The sequence below is a fragment of the Salvia splendens genome, chromosome 5 (genome assembly GCF_004379255.2).
Source record: "Salvia splendens isolate huo1 chromosome 5, SspV2, whole genome shotgun sequence".
NCBI classification, from domain to species: Eukaryota; Viridiplantae; Streptophyta; class Magnoliopsida; order Lamiales; family Lamiaceae; genus Salvia; species Salvia splendens.
The window spans coordinates 21,814,639-21,833,909 of record NC_056036.1 but is presented as its reverse complement, the minus strand read 5'-3'; the positions used below and the strand labels follow the sequence as shown (position 1 = coordinate 21,833,909).

Genomic DNA, 19,271 nt, shown 5'->3' with positions numbered 1-19,271 from the left:
CTCGTGGCAGTACCGGTGACCCCAACGTCCGCAACGCGTACACTCCGGGGGAGATGGAGAAGTTATTCAGAGTCTATTTGGCAATCTCCGAAGATGCGAAAACCTACACGAACCAAACCGGGGACAGGTTTTGGTGGCTCGTCTCTCGCCGGTACAATGCCAACCGATCGGATGGAACCATCGAGCGCAATGAGAGTATGGTGCGCAATGCCAAGAGCCAACGATAAAATCCAAAAGTTCCAGTGGTATTACCTCCAGGAACATCGGTCGGCAGGGAGCAGCATGAGCGAGGTTGACATCATCATGGCCGCCATGTCGACCTACCAATCAATTCAGTATAAACCATTCAAGCATCTCAAAGCTTGGCAGGAGGTGCGCCATCTTCCGAAGTATAAGGGAGGCGTCGCATCCTCCTCCAACTCCTCCAGCAAACGGTCGAGGTCGGTATCCCTATCCGACGCCGGCGAGGAAGAGGTGGCTAGCCAGCTTGCCGGAGCTAACTTGGGTAGCCCCAACCACGGACCGAGCAGTTCCCAACACCGACCGCAAGGAAGGAAACAGGTGACGGCCAACCGCCATCGCGCCGCGACCCCAGCCGCACCGCGGGCTCCCGCTCCCGTTTCCTTTGTGCCGCCTCCACCCCCCAACAACACGTTGTGGGCCCTTTTGGCTCAAGCCAATATGGCCGATACGTCTCGGATGATTCCCGAGCAACTTTATTCACATTTTGCAATGATACGAGCTCTCCGACAAACATTGGGGATACCGCCATCGTGCTAGTCTTCTTTAAATTTCCACGGATGTATTTTTTAGGTTTTAATTATGTAAATTTTAATTATGTAATTTTTTTTTAGGATTTAATTATGTAATTTTTATTTTTTTAAAATTTGTAATAGTAGTTTGGATATTTTTAATGCATTTTAATATTGTGGAAATATTTTTAGTAATTAAAGTACTTAAATTGAATAATAGAATTGTGGGACCCTTGAGCATGCTCTTGCGGAAGAGCATGGATGTGGGTGTTGTGCTCTTGCGGAAGAGCATAGAGTAAAAAATGAATAAATGTGGGTCCAGGCCCACATCCATGCTCTTTGGCAAGAGCATGGATGTGGATGCTCTTATTGAATGAGATGCCCAGTTCGAGCCCTCTTGACATCAGTTGTAATTTTCCTCCTTTCTATAAGAGTTTATTTGTAATTTCCTCCTTCATATAGGAGTTTAAAAAAAACTGAGCGACCCGCTGGAATCGCGTCGAGGAAGAGAGAAAGAGAAAAGGTGTAAAGTATGATTAAGGAATACAAAAAGTGGACAAATTATGGTACTACAATAAATTGAGAGAAACTTTCCATTTTTTGATACATGACTAATTTTGGTGGATGGGCTGAAATAGAAATATGAGATTATTTTTTATGGACAAATGGAATATACTTTAATTTTATTAATTAGAATTAAAGCAAGATAAAGTTTTATTCAAATTATATTATGTATTAATTGTGTAATATCAGATTTTATAGCGTAATATCAAGTTTTAATGGTGTCATAACAAGTTCGAGTTGTAATTGTGTCAATTCGAATTGTAACGTTAACGTTAGAGCTGGAAATATTCGATACAACACAAAACTCCGACATGAACACGCTAGAAGTTATAGGTTTGGATCCAACCTTATTAACTTTGGATCCTTATTGGGTCGACCCAATAAAGAACCCAGTGATTTCGGATTGAGTTTGACTAAGGCTTTATTGATTTGGGCCGAATATCAAATTGACATGATAATGACCCAACTAGCGTGATTTAACAACCCCAGTCTACTTCATCCTCCTCCCTTCTTCACCTCCGCCGCTTCCTACTCCTCTTCCTCTTCCTCTTCCTCTTCCTCTTCCTCTTCCCTTTTCTTCAAATGGTAGAAGCTCGACGTGCCCGAGATACCTCCCCATCTTTGAAAAATGACAAAGCAAGAGAAAAGTAATTTACTTTTCTAGCACTTGAAATTCCAAACATTCTAGTTAATGCTAAGTAACAAGTATTTCACACTAAAAGTCATGTTTAATGTTTACTATAGAATTATGTATCAACCTAAAATATATTAGGAGTACTTCATTTTGCATCTACGTCTAATACCATTTTCAATGGTAAAACCAAAAATAAGTAAGCAATTAACTCGAAAGATACTTAAAAAATCAATCTCATTTTAAGTTTCGAATATAATACTGTACCCCTCTTTAGATTTACGGTCCAAATTACTTTTTAAAATTTTATGAGTAAAAAAGGATGGTGGATATAGAATACTACTCCCTCCGTCCCGGCTAAGATGACACATTTTTTAGCCGGCATGAGATTTAATGAGTTATTGGTTAATGTATTTAATTGGAGAGAAAAAAGGTGGATGTAAGTATTAAAATAGAGAGAGAAAGAAAGATGAATATTTAAATAAGAGTGAGAAAAAATGGTTGGGTGTATTAATTGGAGAGAGAAAGTTACCAAAAAAGAAATGTGTCATCTTAGTTGAGACAAACTAAAAAGAAAAACGTGTCATCTTAAGTGGGACATAGAGAGTAATATTATTTTATGTTTAAGTTTAGTGTTAATTGTTAGAGTAATATCATTATTTGACATGACATTTACACTAAATGAGTTTGAATTTAGCATAAATGGTTAGAGATGCTCAAGTTTGATAATATTAAACAACCCAATATAAACACCAATTCAATTAAAAGAAGGTAAGAGTATCAAACAAAATTTGTTAGCATTCTAGCCTAATCAGCCACATTAATCGTTTAAAATTGGCACTATAAGGGCATCCATAGTGGTGCGGATGTCCCGGCGGACATCCCCGCGGACATCCCAAAAACACCTTCTGTCGCGTCATAAGGACTTCCCACTACACTGCCACGTCATAAGGACATTCCACTGCACAGTGGCGGACATCCCTAAGGACATCCCGACGGACTTCCCACAATAATAAAAATTCACAAATTCACCAAATTAAACAATTTACAGAATTAAAATTTTGACACGAATACGGTGAAAATGCAACCACTTTATTTTTAAAAAAAGATACATAATTATTAAAATAAAACATACATACTTTCTAAAAAAATACATAGTTAAAACAAAAATACATAGTTCAACAAGCCGTATATATTTTAAGTTATTTTAGTGCAATTGGATTAACTTGATTGATCAATATTGTCATAATGAGACATCATATAAGTTTGGAAGTGCGGAGTGCACGCTTGTTTGAATTCATTATGATTAGACGGGGGTTCGGGGGCAGCTGGTTTAGACTAGAGTTTTAAAAAAATAAAAAATCGGGACGTCCGTGCGGACGTCTGTCGTGTCAACGCAATGGCGGACGTCCGGCACGCCGGCCGGACGTCCGCCGGGACGGGCGCCATTGCGGATGCTCTAATAGTAACGTAGCAATAAAAAATGCATGGGGATTATTAACATGAACTTAGTTAAAGTCTGGAACAGATTTTCTTGTGTTAAATAGGGAAACAGATTACTTCTACTTCGTGTGATCAACATATATATTCTTACCCTAACTGTCTAAGTCTGTTCAAAATAAACCAGCAGTGTTGCAAAAAAGACGAGATCTCACGTAGCGACCCTACAAATACTAGATCGAGGGCAGTTAAAGCTACGTGTGTACCATCATTGAGGCTGATCTGAGGTTGAGGCCCCGACGGAAGGAGTGACAGGTGCATTGCTCGTGGATCCATTTTCGGGTGGTGGAGGCACGCCCCACTTGGCCTCAGATGCATGAGGTTCAATGACATGGACCGAGCCATCTGACAAACCTAACGCAAACTGATTCACTTCCTGTGGGTGGGCAGCTATCACCATTGGGTGAATGCTGGAGCTGCAAGAGTAGGGACTAGGGAATTAGCACACAATTTTCACAAGAAGACTTCTTGCAATGAACATGTTACCAATGAAACATGACGCTCTTCTGTGAAACCGTATTCTCATGAAATATGAATAATATTTTTGCTTTTAACGTGATTTTAATATCGGTCGTGTAAACACACCACATTAACAAATTTTGGCAACTGCACCGCCACTTCGCAATTCAGCCAAGTTTAACACCTCCATTTTCGTGGTAATTGTGATGTTTTTTGTAGTCTATACTATCCCTCTCTTTCAATTTTCTCTCAACTCTAAAAACTAGTCATATTATAAACCATGAAATGTGAAGAGTCATGTTTTTAGATGCAATTAGCCCTTTTGTAAATTGAATTGTACTACAGTTGTTAAAACTGAGTCCCTCATACTCTCATTTAATATATTACTAGTAATTTCTTGTCCTCCATCCGTCCCATGTTAGTTGAGGCATTTCTTTTGGACACGGGATTTAAGAAATTGATGTTTAAAGGTTGAAAGGAAGAGAGAGAATAAAGTATAAGAGAGAAAGAGAGTAAGGTATGAGAAAGAATAAAGTTATTTGCCAAAAAAGGAAACGACTCAACTAACTTGGGACGCCTAGAAAGGAATACGACTCACTACCTTGGGACGGAGGGAGAATCAATTACATAAAGACCTAATATCTGACTTTCATCTCATACAGACACTCGTAATTCCATTTATTATGATTAAAGATGAACTAAAGGCTAGAGGTAGATTGGAAGTTTCGAAAAACATAGTAGTATCATGTAAAAGATTTACCTGACACTTGAAGGTAGGTAAGCAGAGCGACTGATACGGCACCGCAAACGAAGGTGTGCAGCATTGAATATGCAGATGGTAGCATCTACCAGACTAGCATAAACCAGCTGGCTGTCGCATGAGAACGTGGCATGAGATATCGGGGCAGCAGATTCAGGTGGTACCCACTGCAAGGAGCAATATAGTTAACAGTAAAACAGAATGTCATCTCAGTAGATTTTCTTGATCAATGCCTTCTTCAGATTTTTTTTACCTGATGTACGCAGTCTAATTTGGTGGTTTCGTATATGGCCAGTTGAGTCTCGTGTATGACCAGAAAGTGAGTCTGGTCATGATGGAATTGCACTCGTGTTTCAGATGGGGCCTCAGGCGACCTCCGGGGCGGCAGTTGCAAGGATCTGGACTTCTGCATTTCCCATCCGACAGAACTCCACACGCATAGCTAGAGTGTGGCAACAAATAAAAATCAGTCGACACATACAAGAGATTATCATTATATTCATGGAGAATCTTAACAACAAAATCAAGCATTCTATCTGCAACAGCATTACAGCAAAAGAAAGTGTGCAAAAGTTGTCAACCTGAGCATCTGCACCAGATGAAACCAGCACATTCAATGTGTTTGAGAAAGCTAGGCCGGTGATACGTTTAGAATGGCCTTTAAGCTTGCTTTTGACCTGCAAGAAGTGGATATTACCGATAAGCTACCTCAACTGTGTGAACTGGCCAGAGACACAGTGTATGCCGATCCTATGTTCTTATGAAATACCTCATCTACCCTAACGTTGAATATCTGAATCGAGGAGTCGTCCATCCCAATGGCAATTATGTTGTTATCTTGAGGATGGAAAGCTAAGGATGTTGCTGCTGGTGGCGGAGACATAAAAGTTGTCATGGTCTGCAATTACCCAAAAAGTCGAGAGGTAAAAATTCATGTGTGGGGCAGGATCACAATGAAACATAATCTATTCCTGCAAGTTACCTTGAAAGTCATCATGTTAAACAGAGAGATCTTCCCTCCTGAGGCTGACATTACATAAGAGTCGTTTTTGGACAAGGCAAAGCAGGGTACAGCTTCCTCGGGGTTCATATCGGGCATATCATTGGTCATCAAGATTCCACTTGATGGCTGCCATAATAGAGGTGAAACGCTAGCAGTTGCCTACAGAAAGCTTCGTGTCATAATGACTAATGATTCAAACTTATAGTTATATAGGGAATAAGCTTCAGTTGCTTTTCTCACCTTTCCACTAAAATTAGGGTCACTCCGCTGCCATTTCCAAAGTAAATGGATTGCGTTTGAAGCTAATGCAAGTATGGCACTGCCTGAATTCGTATATGTCAACCTTGATATCTTGTAACGAGACCAACAGCATAAATATGTTAGCACTCCAACACAACGTTTGCATAGAATTCAATTAGTGAATGCTATACCTTTGTTACTTTTGAATGTTCGGGAAGTTTGGAGGACCGGCACTGAGATGGTTCATTAATTTCGCTAAGCTTCCAATTCTTTAATTTGTCGTTAGCATCCTCTACTGCTATTCTAGGTTTAACATCACCATGGTCTCTCATATCCCGATTCTAACAAAAACCAAAGACTAACTTTCAACACCTCAAATTGCAAATACTAAGGCGCACAGTCCATTAAAAAATAACTTCAGAATGATAGGTGTGTAAAATTCCGATTCATGGTGCTAAATAATAGCACATCATTTGCAGCAGGGAAAACAAAAGGCGAGTAATACCAACCATTGCAGGGGCCACCCTGTCTTCCATGCTACTTGTAACAGCTGTCGATATCGGGTTTACAGCAGGCTGCAGGGTATAACAATATGAAAAGCTTTAGTAATTTTTTCCCATCTTTTTCATTCTTTCTTCATATCTCAATTCTTTCACAAGAGGCAGTTACAAAGACGCATCAAAAGCAAAGAATACTCTAAGTTAAAAAAAAGTACCTTGGCACCTTCAGATGTTCTCGAGGCATCAAAAGCAAGATTCTCAGATGCACGTAATATGCGAAAACCATCAGTGTTTGCTAATATCTTGATTCCATTGTCATTGGCAGAAACAGCTAGCAGTGTCCCATTCTTGCTGAAGCGGATTCGAGGACTTGCCTTATATTTGTGAGAAAGAAAATTTGTGGCTCAATGTGCAGTATTTTTTGCATAATATGTGTTGTGTGTGCGCGGGCATGTGTGCTTGTTAAGAATGTTATAACTGAAACTCACGGGAAGACCTCCATCAGTATCAATACATGTCAAAAGTTGAGTATTATCCATATCCCAGATTTTGATGGAAAAATCATCACCAGCTGCCAAAAACCTGTTTTTAGCCATGTCGAACTGCACAACTCCTAAAGATCGTTTTCGGAAGCCTTGATATATTCTCTTCACAGCTCCTTCACTTTCATTCCATTCGACAATGTGAGACTCTCCTTCTTTACTCGTCCCACAGGAAAAAAGCCTGAGCAAGAAATTACCAAATTATAATCTGGTTGACTGACAAATTCACAACAAATCAAAATCCAGCAGCAGTTTAGAACCTTTTTCCATCAGCACTGTAGGCCAAAGTCGTACACCAACGACCAGGAGCATCATAATCAACTCGAGAACCCAGATTATCATATAGCCATGCCTTAATTTTTCCATCTAAAGCTGTAGAAAAGATAAACTGGAAAATGGCAAAAAAATCATAATCACCACATGATCTCGGTGAACCCTATAACTATAATTTTGACATACTTAGTCGCTAAGAGCTAGAACATTGGCATATTATGGAAAAGGAATCATATAATGCTTTGTTACCTGAATACTGTCTTTATTGTGAGGGCACACTGAATAGACAGGGGCTTCATGACCTTCAAAAGTATATTGTTTTGCACCAGTGGTGGCATCCCAAACCTAGGATCAAAGATTATGAGAATGATATCGCGATGTTGTTGTTTGATTTCTTTCAAGCTAGTGTATCTTAAAAAACCTTGATAAGCTTGTCATCCCCACAGGTTATCACCGAGAGCTGCTTATTGGGATGGGAGAATGCAAGATCGTTTACTGCACCGACATGAGCATCAATCTGGAACAGAAGTATTCAGTTGCAATTTCTCAAATAACACATAAAGTTTCTAATAAGTAATAAAGGTTGAATGACAGTATAATACCTCCAAATGCTGACGGACATCATTTTTTCCATGATATGAATAAATTTGTACAATGTGTCTTGAATATGCAACACCTATTAAGCACAAAAATAAAGATATTAGATCAAATCAGTTCTTCTAGAATCGCTTTTAATGAAAAGATATATCATATAAACTAATACTACCAAACAAAGATCCATCAGGGCTCCAAATAACACGATTTATCGAGACAGCAGGATCTTTTGCCACACTAGCCTGAATTAAACAAAACAACAGACTCAGAAACATTTTCAAAACTAAATGAATTTAATAAACAGAATTGCTGTATTTTCATTTTTCAGTCAAGAAATATGTCGAAACCTGAAAAGTCATGGAACAGTTGCTTAGATCCCAGACTTTGAAGTTTCTCAGCATGAGCCTCTCCCTCGAACCAACCTCCCACAACCCGATATCTCCCACATTTGTGCCAACTGAGTTATAAATACACTGTTGAGTTCATAACTTTGACAAAAATATCCCAAAAAAGTATCAACTGTGTATCTTCTCAAACTAACTCAACCTAGAAGTAGCGTTTGCTGGGCAGGATGAAAATCCATGCTCATAGGGGATGATGCTTGGTTGAAAGTCCATGCCACAGATTTCGGAAAGTCATCCAGAGCACTGAAAGTATGGCTATGAACAATCCCAGGAAATGACAGAGGCTGTATATTCACAGGAAGACTTGCCTGACTTCCCTGCATATGAATAGGCAAATAAAAAATATAACCAGGTGAATTACCAACAGAGAATTATCTCACTCATCTGAAGATTTTGATCTTCTTGACATCTATTTACCTCGTCGGAAATACCCAAAGGCCTGGTTCTTCTGTTCACATGATCAGAATCGCCAGATAGGAAATCGATAGATGAGTTTGTTGGTGGAGTCCTAGGATACTTAAATCCAGCTGTACGAAAGACAGTAACATATACACTTAGAGCTTGCAAGTTTTGCGAGCACAATGGTTAAGGGATGTTCCACCTATGAATTAAATCATGAATGCACACGGCATAACTTAGGACACCTAATTATCTTGGCATGTCAGATCCATATATATCGTCAACAAAACTTGCATATCATAAAACTCTAGCCAAGATGCTTCCACATCTCTCGATGTAAACCATTCTATTGCTGAACGTATTGAGAATTCATTAACACAATATGCATTACTAGTCCTTTAATCATTTTATCAGAATAAAAGTGTTTAGTAGGCACAAAACTTAGCAAGAATCATTTTATCCCGAAATTTGAATATCAGAAAACCTGAATCCTCATCACCGAGAAAGAGAGAGTGCTACCTGGAATTGGAGGAGAACCAAGAAGAGGTCCACCAGAAACTGCTGGATGAGTTCCAGCAGGTGGATTAGACATCCAACTAGCAAGAGGTGTTGGAACAGGTCCAGGCATAGGTTGGAACGGCTGTATTCATTCATCACGGGGCAGTAAGTGTAATGGGTCAAAGCAAGAAAAGTCATCAGTTAAGTAAGATATACAAATTCAAACCACATGTGCAGCCAAAGGAGGGAAGCCTCCAGGCTTTGGTACTGCTCCCCCGAGCAGGGGATTGTTTGATTGAGATGGTGTGCTTGCACCATTTGGCTGTCCACATGAATGATCCACAAAAAGTGTTTTAATATCCGGGTTTGGCTTTGGACTTTTACAAAGTTGGTGCTGCCAGTTCAAGCTACATATGTGAATTGTATTAGTCCCCTCAACCTAAACAGCCAATCCCCTACACACCATATATTTTGAGGTACCAATAGACAAAACTTGGAGCTTAGCAACTTAGCCATGCAAATACTAAACTAATTCAGAAACTATATGTAGTAAATTCTCAAGAGCTTGAACATATTAGTCAATAGCCAAACCTCTTGTGAAGAAGAAGAATATCATAGAGTTATGATTGATTCAATGTGTCAATTTGAAGTCTACCTTTGATTAATGAGTGTTCTGAGCCTTGAGTTCTTGAGGTTAGGGAACTGCAGCTTGTCACGAAACAGTGGATTTGCCTCAATAAGCTTCTTCAGTTCAACTAGCATTACAGCTCGTGCGGATCTTGTATCTCCATACTTGGAGAGCTGTTCGTTGTCCCTGAGACATATTCAGGTACAAACTTAAACTTCTTAAAAATCTACCACAATGCTTGCCAACAAATCACAAAAGAACAAGTACCTGAAGTTCTCCAATGTCAACAGTTGAGTTATTTCCTTAAAGAGCTCTTCATTGAAAGATGAAAACACTTTAAGATCCTTAACAAGAACATCGACAGCTTTGGACAGATCATGCCTACACAACACAGATACAATTGCAAAGTCTACCCACTTTACTCACTTATATCCAATTCAGATTCTAAATGATGAGTGTTAGAATCTCACTTATCCAATGCTTCAAGGTACTTCTGCTTTCTAATCTCAAAAAACAACTTCATCGAATAGCGATTGTCGTCCACTTTCGTGAAGCCAGAGAGGTATCTTTCAACCTCCTCCCAGTTCCCATTGTGTACCTCATCCTCAAAATGCTTCATGTTAAAGAAGAACCCTGATTCTTGCTCAAGCCTATTTTCAGAAAGGTCACAAAATATTAAGTGTGGAATTTAGCTACAAAAAATTTATATTCACTAAAAAAAGAAACCTACTTGTGAACAGTCTCCTTAAACTTCTCTTCATCCAGGAATTGTAAAATCAAGAACACAAGTTCTCTACTGAGAGAAGACATTTCAATCAACTCTTCTCACAGATAGAGATCTACAAAATACCCAAAAAGCAAAATCAATATTGATTTACATGAGCTGCAAAAGGGCTAGTACAACAAAATAATGCAAAACAATAAAAAAAACGCAGTTATAAAAACGAAATCCCCAAAACTAACCTAGATCCTTTAAATAATTAAATTAACGATTAGTGTGGAACAGAAGGCATTATTATATTATTATAATATTATACATAATTAGAAATAAACAGAGAAGATGAAGGGATGGGTTACAAATTGAAGTGTTCAAGTGAAGCAGAAATGAGAGAACGATGAAGTCAAGGTGAAAGTAGGGTTCGATCTCTCACACACTCTCTCTCTAAACTCTAAAGGAGTGAAATTGTTTACTACATTCATATCACGAAAATAGATACACATACAAATATGCATACAGTTTATCTCTCGATGGAGAAAGGGTTTTACAGCCTTGATTGCAGCAACATGTAAATGAGTTTCTTTGTCGAAGATGATAAGTGCTGTAGCTTAACAGTTTAATTAGCTGGGCTTATCACAGTAAACAACAATTGAAGGGGGGCCCAACTGAGCTGGCTTGATTTTAAGATTAAAAATTCAACAGTCTAGGGATAATTAAACATTTAATTATTTATATTAACTTTTTTATAAGGGCATCCGCAGTGGTGCGGAATTCCTGACGTAATTCCCAAAAACACCTCCTGCCACGTTATAAGGACTTCCCACTGCACTGGCACGTCATACGGAATTCCCACTGCACAATGACGGAATTCCCCACGGAATTCCCACAATAAAAAAAATTCAAAAATTCACAAATTAAATAATTTCCGGAAGTAAACAATTTACGTAATTAAAATTTCGACACAAATAGTTCAACAAGCAGTATATATAGACGGTACCAAAAAAAATGAAATAAAGCTGAATTCCGCGCAAGTCAACGCAATGGCGGACTTCCCCGCGGAATTCCGCTTAACGCCGCGGAACTGCGACGTCCTCGGGGGAATTCCGTATCCGTTGCGGGCATGCACAATGGTGGACGTCAGCGACGGAATTCCCGCACGCCGGTGGGAATTCCACCCCTACGAGCGTCATTGCGGATGCTCTAAAGATAGCATTATTATAAAATTTTGAATCTATCCAAAAATATATAAAAAAATGATATAATAGTAACGTTATATATATATATATATATATATATATCTATATAGAGTCCCATTATTCACAAATCTAGTCTTAAAGACCGAACTAGAGACCAAATTAAGGCCCTTAGATCTAGTTTTTAGTGGATGAGATGAGATGATGTAGTAAAAATTTTAGTAGTTCATTACATACACATATTACTTCAACACGGGGGGTATGTAAGTCATTTTATAAGTAGGGTAAAAGTTAGAATTCGTAGATCACAAAAATTTCACTCATTCTCATACCCCGCCCGCCTCTTCTTCTCTCAAAACCTCTCCGAAAACCTCTCTGAAAAATCAAGGATTCTTCATCGTCATCGATCATCTCCGACCGATTCAACTGAAATCGGTGACAACCATCCCCGATTCAGCATCTCCATCGGTCGATTCAGCATATCCATCGATCATCTCCGGCCAATTTCAACTGAAATCGACGACAATCATCCCCGATTCAACATCTCTATCAGTCGATTCAGAAATCTCCATCTGCCGAGATCGACATCTCTTCAACCTAACCTGAAATCAGCGTCAATTCGAAATGGTTGACACACGCAAATCGTCGACTGAAGGTGAAGGACGCCTATTACGTTCTGGCCGTACGTCTGGTTCAGGTAATACACATTTGATTTTTTCTTTGATTTTTCTTTAGGAGAGATTACTTCAACATTTGATTGTTGCATAAATCGATTACTTTAGGATAGATTACTTCACAGTACTTCTCTGATATTTAAGAGAAATATATCAAAAAGTGTGGCTACAAAAATCATCGATTTAGTTCATTTCATGAGGATATTACTTCATTTCATGAGGTTATTACTTCATTTCATGAGGCTATTAATTTAGTATTTGATTTTTCATTTTTTTCGAATTTATGTGGTTAATGTGTGCTTCTGGTTCATTTCTGGACTCATTTGAATTATGTGGCATAAAATGATATGCATCTTCTAAATGTGATTTATTACTTTATAATTTGGAAACATTGCTTCATGATTCAGATTTCAAAGCACAATACTTTAGCCGCCGATTTTAATGGTTGACACAAGAAAATCGTCGATGGAAGGTGAACGACGGTGATTGCGTTTTGGCAGAATGTCTGCCTCAAATAATACACTCTTTTGAAGCTTTATTGTTTTTGAAATTCTAATTTACTACATCTGTTTGTAATTTGGTTTCTGATTTTCGTCCAATTATTTCATGAAGCAAAGCGGAGGAAGGTCAACGTAGGTGTCAAATATACTCGTAGGTCAGTAGCTAAATCACAGCCGGTGGATAAATCAAAACACAAGAAAAGTTCGTTTGATGTTCAGTACTGCAAGCCAAATCCCTATGCCAGAAGGTAAAAATAAATTTATGACCTAGTCCTAATTCATGAGATGAAGTTAACTGTGTTGTATGAATTTTATTAACTGTGTTATATGCATATTTTGTGAAGAAATAACAGTTGAATGAATTAACTAACCTATTTGATGAAGTAATAACCTCATGAAATGAAGTAATATAAACTAACGTGTTTTGTATGCATATTTTGCTAGGAAATAAGATTGAATGAACTAACTAACCAATTTGATGAAGTAATAACCTAATGAAATGAAGTAATATAAACTGACATGTTTTGTATGCATATTTTGCTTTATAATTACATTGAATGAGCTAAATAACTTATTCGATGAAGAAATAACCACATGAAATGAAGTAATATAAACTGACATATTTTGTATGTATATTTAGCTGGGAAGTATACTTGTAATGAACTAAAGAACCTAATGATAATGTTACAAACTATTTTAATGATGATATAAACTATGTTTCAAATGTTGAATTGTTGTTATGTGTTTCTTATATATAGGTGAAGATAACACAGGGGAAAATCCTCTAAGTCACAACGGGGTGAAAAATCAAATCGGAGGAGAGGGATGATGAGTTTCGGAAGATGTAGTTGAGACATGGTGACATGCTGATGAGGACATTTGTGCAATCACTAGATGGGCCGTCCCCACGCCCTAATAAATGGGCGGTGCCCAGAATCACGGCTCAGCCCATTGAGATGGGTTGGTGTGTCAAATTTGGATGATTTCTTATATTGGACAAGTTTGTATTTTTTTTTCCTTTTTTCAAAATGGAGAGTTTGTATTTGGTTATGGGGTTTATATAGTGAGGATGGTGTGGTTTACCAACTTTCTCCTACAGTGGAAATAGTTGACTATTTTGAAGAAAATTCAAACGATTTTATTCACGCACAGTAGTAAACTACTACAATGATATAATAAAGTACTACAATAAGCCATGCGACATCGTAAAAATCTGCATATCCACCACCACAACAACAAGAATCATCATTCAACCAGAATTTAAGTTCATTTGTCCATGCTATTACTTCATTTATAAAGGTAATTTAGTTCTTTATAAGTACAATTAATCAAGTACTTATGCATACAATACACTTCAGATTATCATTTCATATTAACCGGAATTAAGTTCATTCAAACATGTTATTACTTCATTCAACTAGATATTTGGTTCATATTAACTAAAGCTTTACGCAAACTTATGCATACAACACAATTAAGTTCAAGATACTTCATTCAACTTGCGGATTACTTCATTTAGCCAAATTGTTACTTCATTATTGATTTGTTTATACTACCGGCATGAAATTGAAAAAAATATTCATCAATAAGGTTCAACAAGAGATTGTTCATCACAAAGTACTTATTTTTTCATTCAGCAATGTTATATTTAAATGTGCGTATTTGATCAATATTGCCCTCAATAAGATGAGTGACTTCGTAAAAATCTGCTTGCAAATCATTTCTGCCTAGCCTCATTCACCACAACAATAACAACAAAAATTATCATTAAACCAGAAATTTATCCATGTTATTACTACATCTATAAAGGTAATTTAATTCATCATAAGTACAATTGATCACGTACTTATGCATACAATACACTTTATATTATCATTTCATATTAACCGACATTTGTTAGTTGAACATGTTATTACTTCATTCAACTAGATAGTTGGTTCATATTAACTAAAGCTATACACAAACTTATGTATACAAGACAGTTAAGTTCACGTTACTTCATTCAACCTGCGGATTACTTCATTCAACCAAACTGTTACTTCATTATAGATTTGTTAATACAATAGACATGACAAAAATTGAAAAAATATCCACCAACAAGGTTCAACAAGAGATTGTTCATCAATGTTAAAACACTTCATCAATGTTAAAAACATATATCAGATTAAGAACTGGCTATAATTGGCTAGGATTCAAAAATCGGAATTGGCTAAAATTGGCTAGGATTCCATAATTCAAGCTCAAAACTTACAGGTATCAAAATAACATTCAATTTGGCCAGAATTCAGAATTGAAAAAACTAAATTAGTATTTTAAATAAAAGCTCCAGCATTTTAGAGAGAGATAGCAAAATTCTAACGGAAATTCATCAAATCCCACTGTTGATGCTGCCGCCGTCGTACTACTCCACCACCTGAGGCAAATCCTCAGACGGAAAATCGAGATCGAAGCTTCTCATCCACCGCAGAATTTGTCGGTGTCGTTCCTACTCCATCGATATGTTGATGAATTTCACGTGTGGAATTCTCCATGGATGAGATTACGAAGATTATGAAAACTAAGGCAGATCGTGATTGAGGCAGATCACGATTGAGGTAGATCGCGATTGAGGCAATTGTCCGGCGATCATGAATTGAGGCAACACAATTTTCCGGCGATGGAGATCAATGAAGATTGAAGGAGATTGCGAGATGGAGATCGATGAAGATGAAGGAGATTGCGAGAAGGAGATCGATGAAGATTGAATGAAAGAGCGGCGATCGAAGAATTGAGATATAAATTGAGGAAACATGTATTTTATGTTTGTAAATGAATTGATTTCTCAAAATACCCTTCAACAAGTTTTTTGGGATAAAATAATGAAATAATGGTAAATTAATCCTAACCACAAGATTAAGAAAATGGATGACCCTAATTTGGTCTCTAGTTCGGTCTTTAAGATTGGTTCGACATTGATCACAACTCTCTCTCTCTCTCTATATATATATATATATATATATAGTAGGAGTATAATATTTTTTGTGACCAAATCGTTACATTTACATGTAGTATGTAGTATTATTTTTCTATTACCAAATACTCCTACTATGTTGCACTAGAAATTAAGTACTATGTCTTTTTTTTTCCAATAAGAAGATGAATTTAATAAAATAAAATAAAATATACTCTCTTCGTCTCACAAGAATATGCACTCTTTCATTTTTAATTTGTTCCACAAGAATATGCACTTTTTTATTTTGGAAAGTCTTTTCTCTCTAATGAGGTGGGACCCATTCTCCACTAACAAAACTTTAATTACTTTTTCTTTCTACCTCTCTCTTACTTTACCAATTTTACATTAAAACTCGTGTCGAACCGAAAGTGCATATTCTTTTGGAACGAATGGAGTATGTGCTTTGTTCTTGGTTCAAACAATTATTTGCCCGCAAAGATGGTGTCCATATGCGTTTTTAAGACTATCATTGTCTTCATCATCGAAAAAGCTATACGTGAATATCTTGTACGTCTCAATCGGGGCCTGGATGAAGGAGCTATGGTTGTTTGACAAAGACTATGTGGTGCAGTACAAACCTAGCGATCCGCCGGGTTCGGACAGACTTCCAAACAAAATTAGCCGGCCACCGAGTTCGCCACCTTGCAAAGACAACGACCAGCTGGAATTGAAACATGAGCCATATTCAACATACAGGACTTTGAATTATTTTTTATTCCTTCTTCCATCTATAAATAGGGTCTTTGTTTCATTTGTAATAGATAGATTAGAAGTGAGTTTTGAGTGTCTCCCTTGAGAGAGTGCCTCCATATTGAGTTAGATGAATGTTTGGAAATTCCATAACCGGACTATGGTTGCTTTGTGATTAGCCCAAGGTGTGTCATTTAGTAAAGAGTGAACTACACTAATAGTCACTGATCTTGTCGAAAAATGCACCAATGGTCCCTAAAATTTTTTTATATCATTTTTGGTAAGACTAAAGTAACCCTAGGCACCACCACTAGTGTGAATATTTTAAGTTCTAAGGCATTTTGGACCTTTCTACTCTCCTTTTAATTTTGTTCATTTTTTCTTCCATCACCATTTTCTTCTATAAACTCAATTAAACTTTCATTTAAATAATATTTGATGCTTTATGATTTCAAAATTTTAAATAAGAAACCATATGTTTTAATTATGCTTTATTTATTTTCTAAAATTAAATATTATTTTTATACAGATTAATCTATATATTTGCGAAGAAAATATTATATTTAATAGTAACATTTTTAAATATAAATATTAAAGTGAATTATACTCCCTCCGTCCCGGGTTAGTCGCACGTTTGCTTTTCGGCACGGAGATTAAGGAATGAGTGATTATCAAAGTCAACAATTGCGGCTGTAGGTGATAATTTTTACTAAAAATGGAAAGAGTGCAAATAACTTGGGACGCACAGAAAGGAAAATAGTGCAAGTAACTCGGGACGGAGGGAGTAGAAAATTCTTTGCAGGATTTATTTTTACTTAAAAATTTTACTAATTTTTTTTCAAATTTGAGGAGAAAAAATATTATAGTGAATTATAGTACTTTTTTTATTTAAAAAATGTTACTTAAATATTTAAATGTTACTATACTTAAGTGAAAAATAAATATTTTAATTACGTTAATTAAAATATAATATAGTGAAGAATATTTTTTTAAATATAATAATTAAAATTTAAGTGAATTATATCTAACATAAATTAAAGTGACCTCTTGCAAGTAACGTTTTTTACTTAAAATATTAAAGTGAACTATAGTAAATTTTTTCATTATAAAGCTTAATTTATACATTATTCAAGTAATTATTTAAAAAATTCAAGTGAATTAATTCAAAAGAAAATATTTTTATTGTAAAAGGTGCTTTTATGTATGTCCAAAATAATTGCATGATTGAAGAGGTACCAAAATTGTAATTTCCAGATACAAAAAATGCCCTCCATGGCATTTAGGAGATGTTTCAAATGCAGAAGGGTATAAAAGACCGACAGGTACCAAAAATGTAATTTTTAGAGACCAAATAGGCTATAAAATTTTTTTATGGATCATTGGTGCATTTTTCAATAAGATCAGGGACTATTAGTGTAATTCACTCAATAGTAAAAATGGTTACTTGGATGAAAAGTTGCCGAAGATTGGCATAATCTTTAGGTGGAAATTCTTAAGTATACAAGAGGTTCTTAGGTATCCGAGTAATTATTTTGCCACACTTTTCTTCTATTTCTATCTTCTATTTCTATTCTCCATCTGTTTAATATTTTGTTCTATCTTTTTTGTTTTTTGTGTATTGAAACATCTATCCTTTTTATTACCACCCCATATTGTTTAATTTTATGATGTTATTTTAGTTTTAAATTTTAATTGAAATGTTATATTATATTTTTATAAGAACATTTTGTGATGTTATTTTAATTTTAAATTTTAATTAAATTATTATATTATATTTTTATATAAGTCTTGGGCTAATTTTAAAGATTCTCATTATTTTTAAACTATGAGAGACGGTCCCTAAAAATTAAGAGAAATTTCGGAATATGGGTTTAAATTCGCTGACCTTTCGAGATAAGGGATTCAATTCGCTTACCTTTCGAAATATGGGTCCGAGACATGCGAATTTTTCGGAATAAGGGTTTTACACATTTTTATATTTATTCTCTTCATTTTTCTTATTGTTTCCCTTCCAATAATTATAGATTTACTAAATTATCCTTTAACCCATCTCTCAAAAATTTCATTTTACCTCCCCTCCAAACTAGATTGATGTCAGATCATGTTAGTACTCTAAGATTAGGAACTCGTCAGTTATTGAAGGTTCTCAGCATTGCTGAGGATTGTGTCTCTGTGGATAATGTGGAACTAGATCAGGTTTACATCAGCCAGCTATCAAGTACACTCCGCCATTTGAAGAAATCACTCTGTGACGCTGATGAAGAAAATCTGGAGTGGTCTGTTGCATTCTCGGTTCTTGTCACATGGATTAAGGAACTGAGATTAAAGGATAGTTTAGTAAATCTATAATTATTGGAAGGGAAATAATAAGAAAAATGAAGAGAATAAATATAAAAAGGTGTAAAACCCTTATTTCGAAAAATTCGCATGTCTCGGACCCATATTTCGAAAGGTAAGCGAATTGAATCCCTTATTTCGAAAGGTCAGCGAATTTAAACCCATATTCCGAAATTTCTCAAAAATTAATATTGTGAGAACCATGAACTAAACTAAAACATATGGGAAGAAGGAAGAAGTCAATTTTGTCGTTTCAACAATATCCCCTCTGTTACACACTTCCCTCTTGCTGCTGCAAACTCCTCGTGTCCGATCTTTCTCTAACACATATTAATCCAGTTTAAAACATGGTAACATATTAATCCTATTATCTATTCATTTAATTTGCTGGTAAATTTAGACACTCAAAGTTTCCAAGAC

The 19,271-nt window shown here is 36.3% G+C and overlaps 1 protein-coding gene and 1 long non-coding RNA gene across 3 annotated transcripts; one reads left to right on the top strand and one right to left on the bottom strand.

Moving 5' to 3' along the window:
* Nucleotides 1-3,418: 3,418 nt before the first annotated feature.
* Nucleotides 3,419-11,087, bottom strand: LOC121805060 (topless-related protein 1-like). Of its 2 annotated transcripts, none has more exons than XM_042204809.1 (26): nt 10,983-11,087; nt 10,478-10,586; nt 10,218-10,397; nt 10,015-10,128; nt 9,775-9,933; nt 9,346-9,526; nt 9,141-9,261; nt 8,640-8,749; nt 8,365-8,539; nt 8,166-8,275; nt 7,991-8,060; nt 7,827-7,900; nt 7,646-7,741; nt 7,474-7,569; nt 7,212-7,339; nt 6,898-7,132; nt 6,625-6,783; nt 6,419-6,484; nt 6,101-6,250; nt 5,910-6,020; nt 5,649-5,828; nt 5,436-5,564; nt 5,248-5,343; nt 4,920-5,108; nt 4,667-4,833; nt 3,419-3,863 (listed from the first exon to the last, which is right to left on the bottom strand). In XM_042204809.1, the coding sequence occupies exons 2-26, from the start codon at nt 10,555-10,557 to the stop codon at nt 3,656-3,658; spliced, it is 3,384 nt and encodes a 1,127-aa protein (XP_042060743.1). In that variant the 5' UTR covers nt 10,558-10,586; nt 10,983-11,087; the 3' UTR covers nt 3,419-3,655. The 2 variants fall into 2 exon arrangements, with proteins under 2 accessions (XP_042060743.1, XP_042060744.1); XM_042204810.1 differs by having other exon boundaries at nt 9,349-9,526.
* Nucleotides 11,088-12,313: 1,226 nt separating this feature from the next.
* Nucleotides 12,314-12,965, top strand: LOC121804431. The gene is made up of 3 exons (XR_006051141.1): nt 12,314-12,355; nt 12,740-12,804; nt 12,945-12,965. It is a non-coding gene; the product is annotated as an uncharacterized LOC121804431 (long non-coding RNA).
* The last annotated feature ends 6,306 nt before the right edge of the window (nt 12,966-19,271 follow it).

Coding starts and splice junctions, on each gene's coding strand:
- LOC121805060 (XM_042204809.1), bottom strand. CDS start 10,557: ATGTCTTCTCTCAGTAGAGAACTTGTGTTCTTGATTTTACAATTCCTG. Junction 5,109..5,247: donor CATCTGGTGCAGATGCTCAG/GTTGACAACTTT, acceptor GCCACACTCTAG/CTATGCGTGTGGAGTTCTGT. Junction 3,864..4,666: donor TACCTACCTTCAAGTGTCAG/GTAAATCTTTTA, acceptor CTACTCTTGCAG/CTCCAGCATTCACCCAATGG.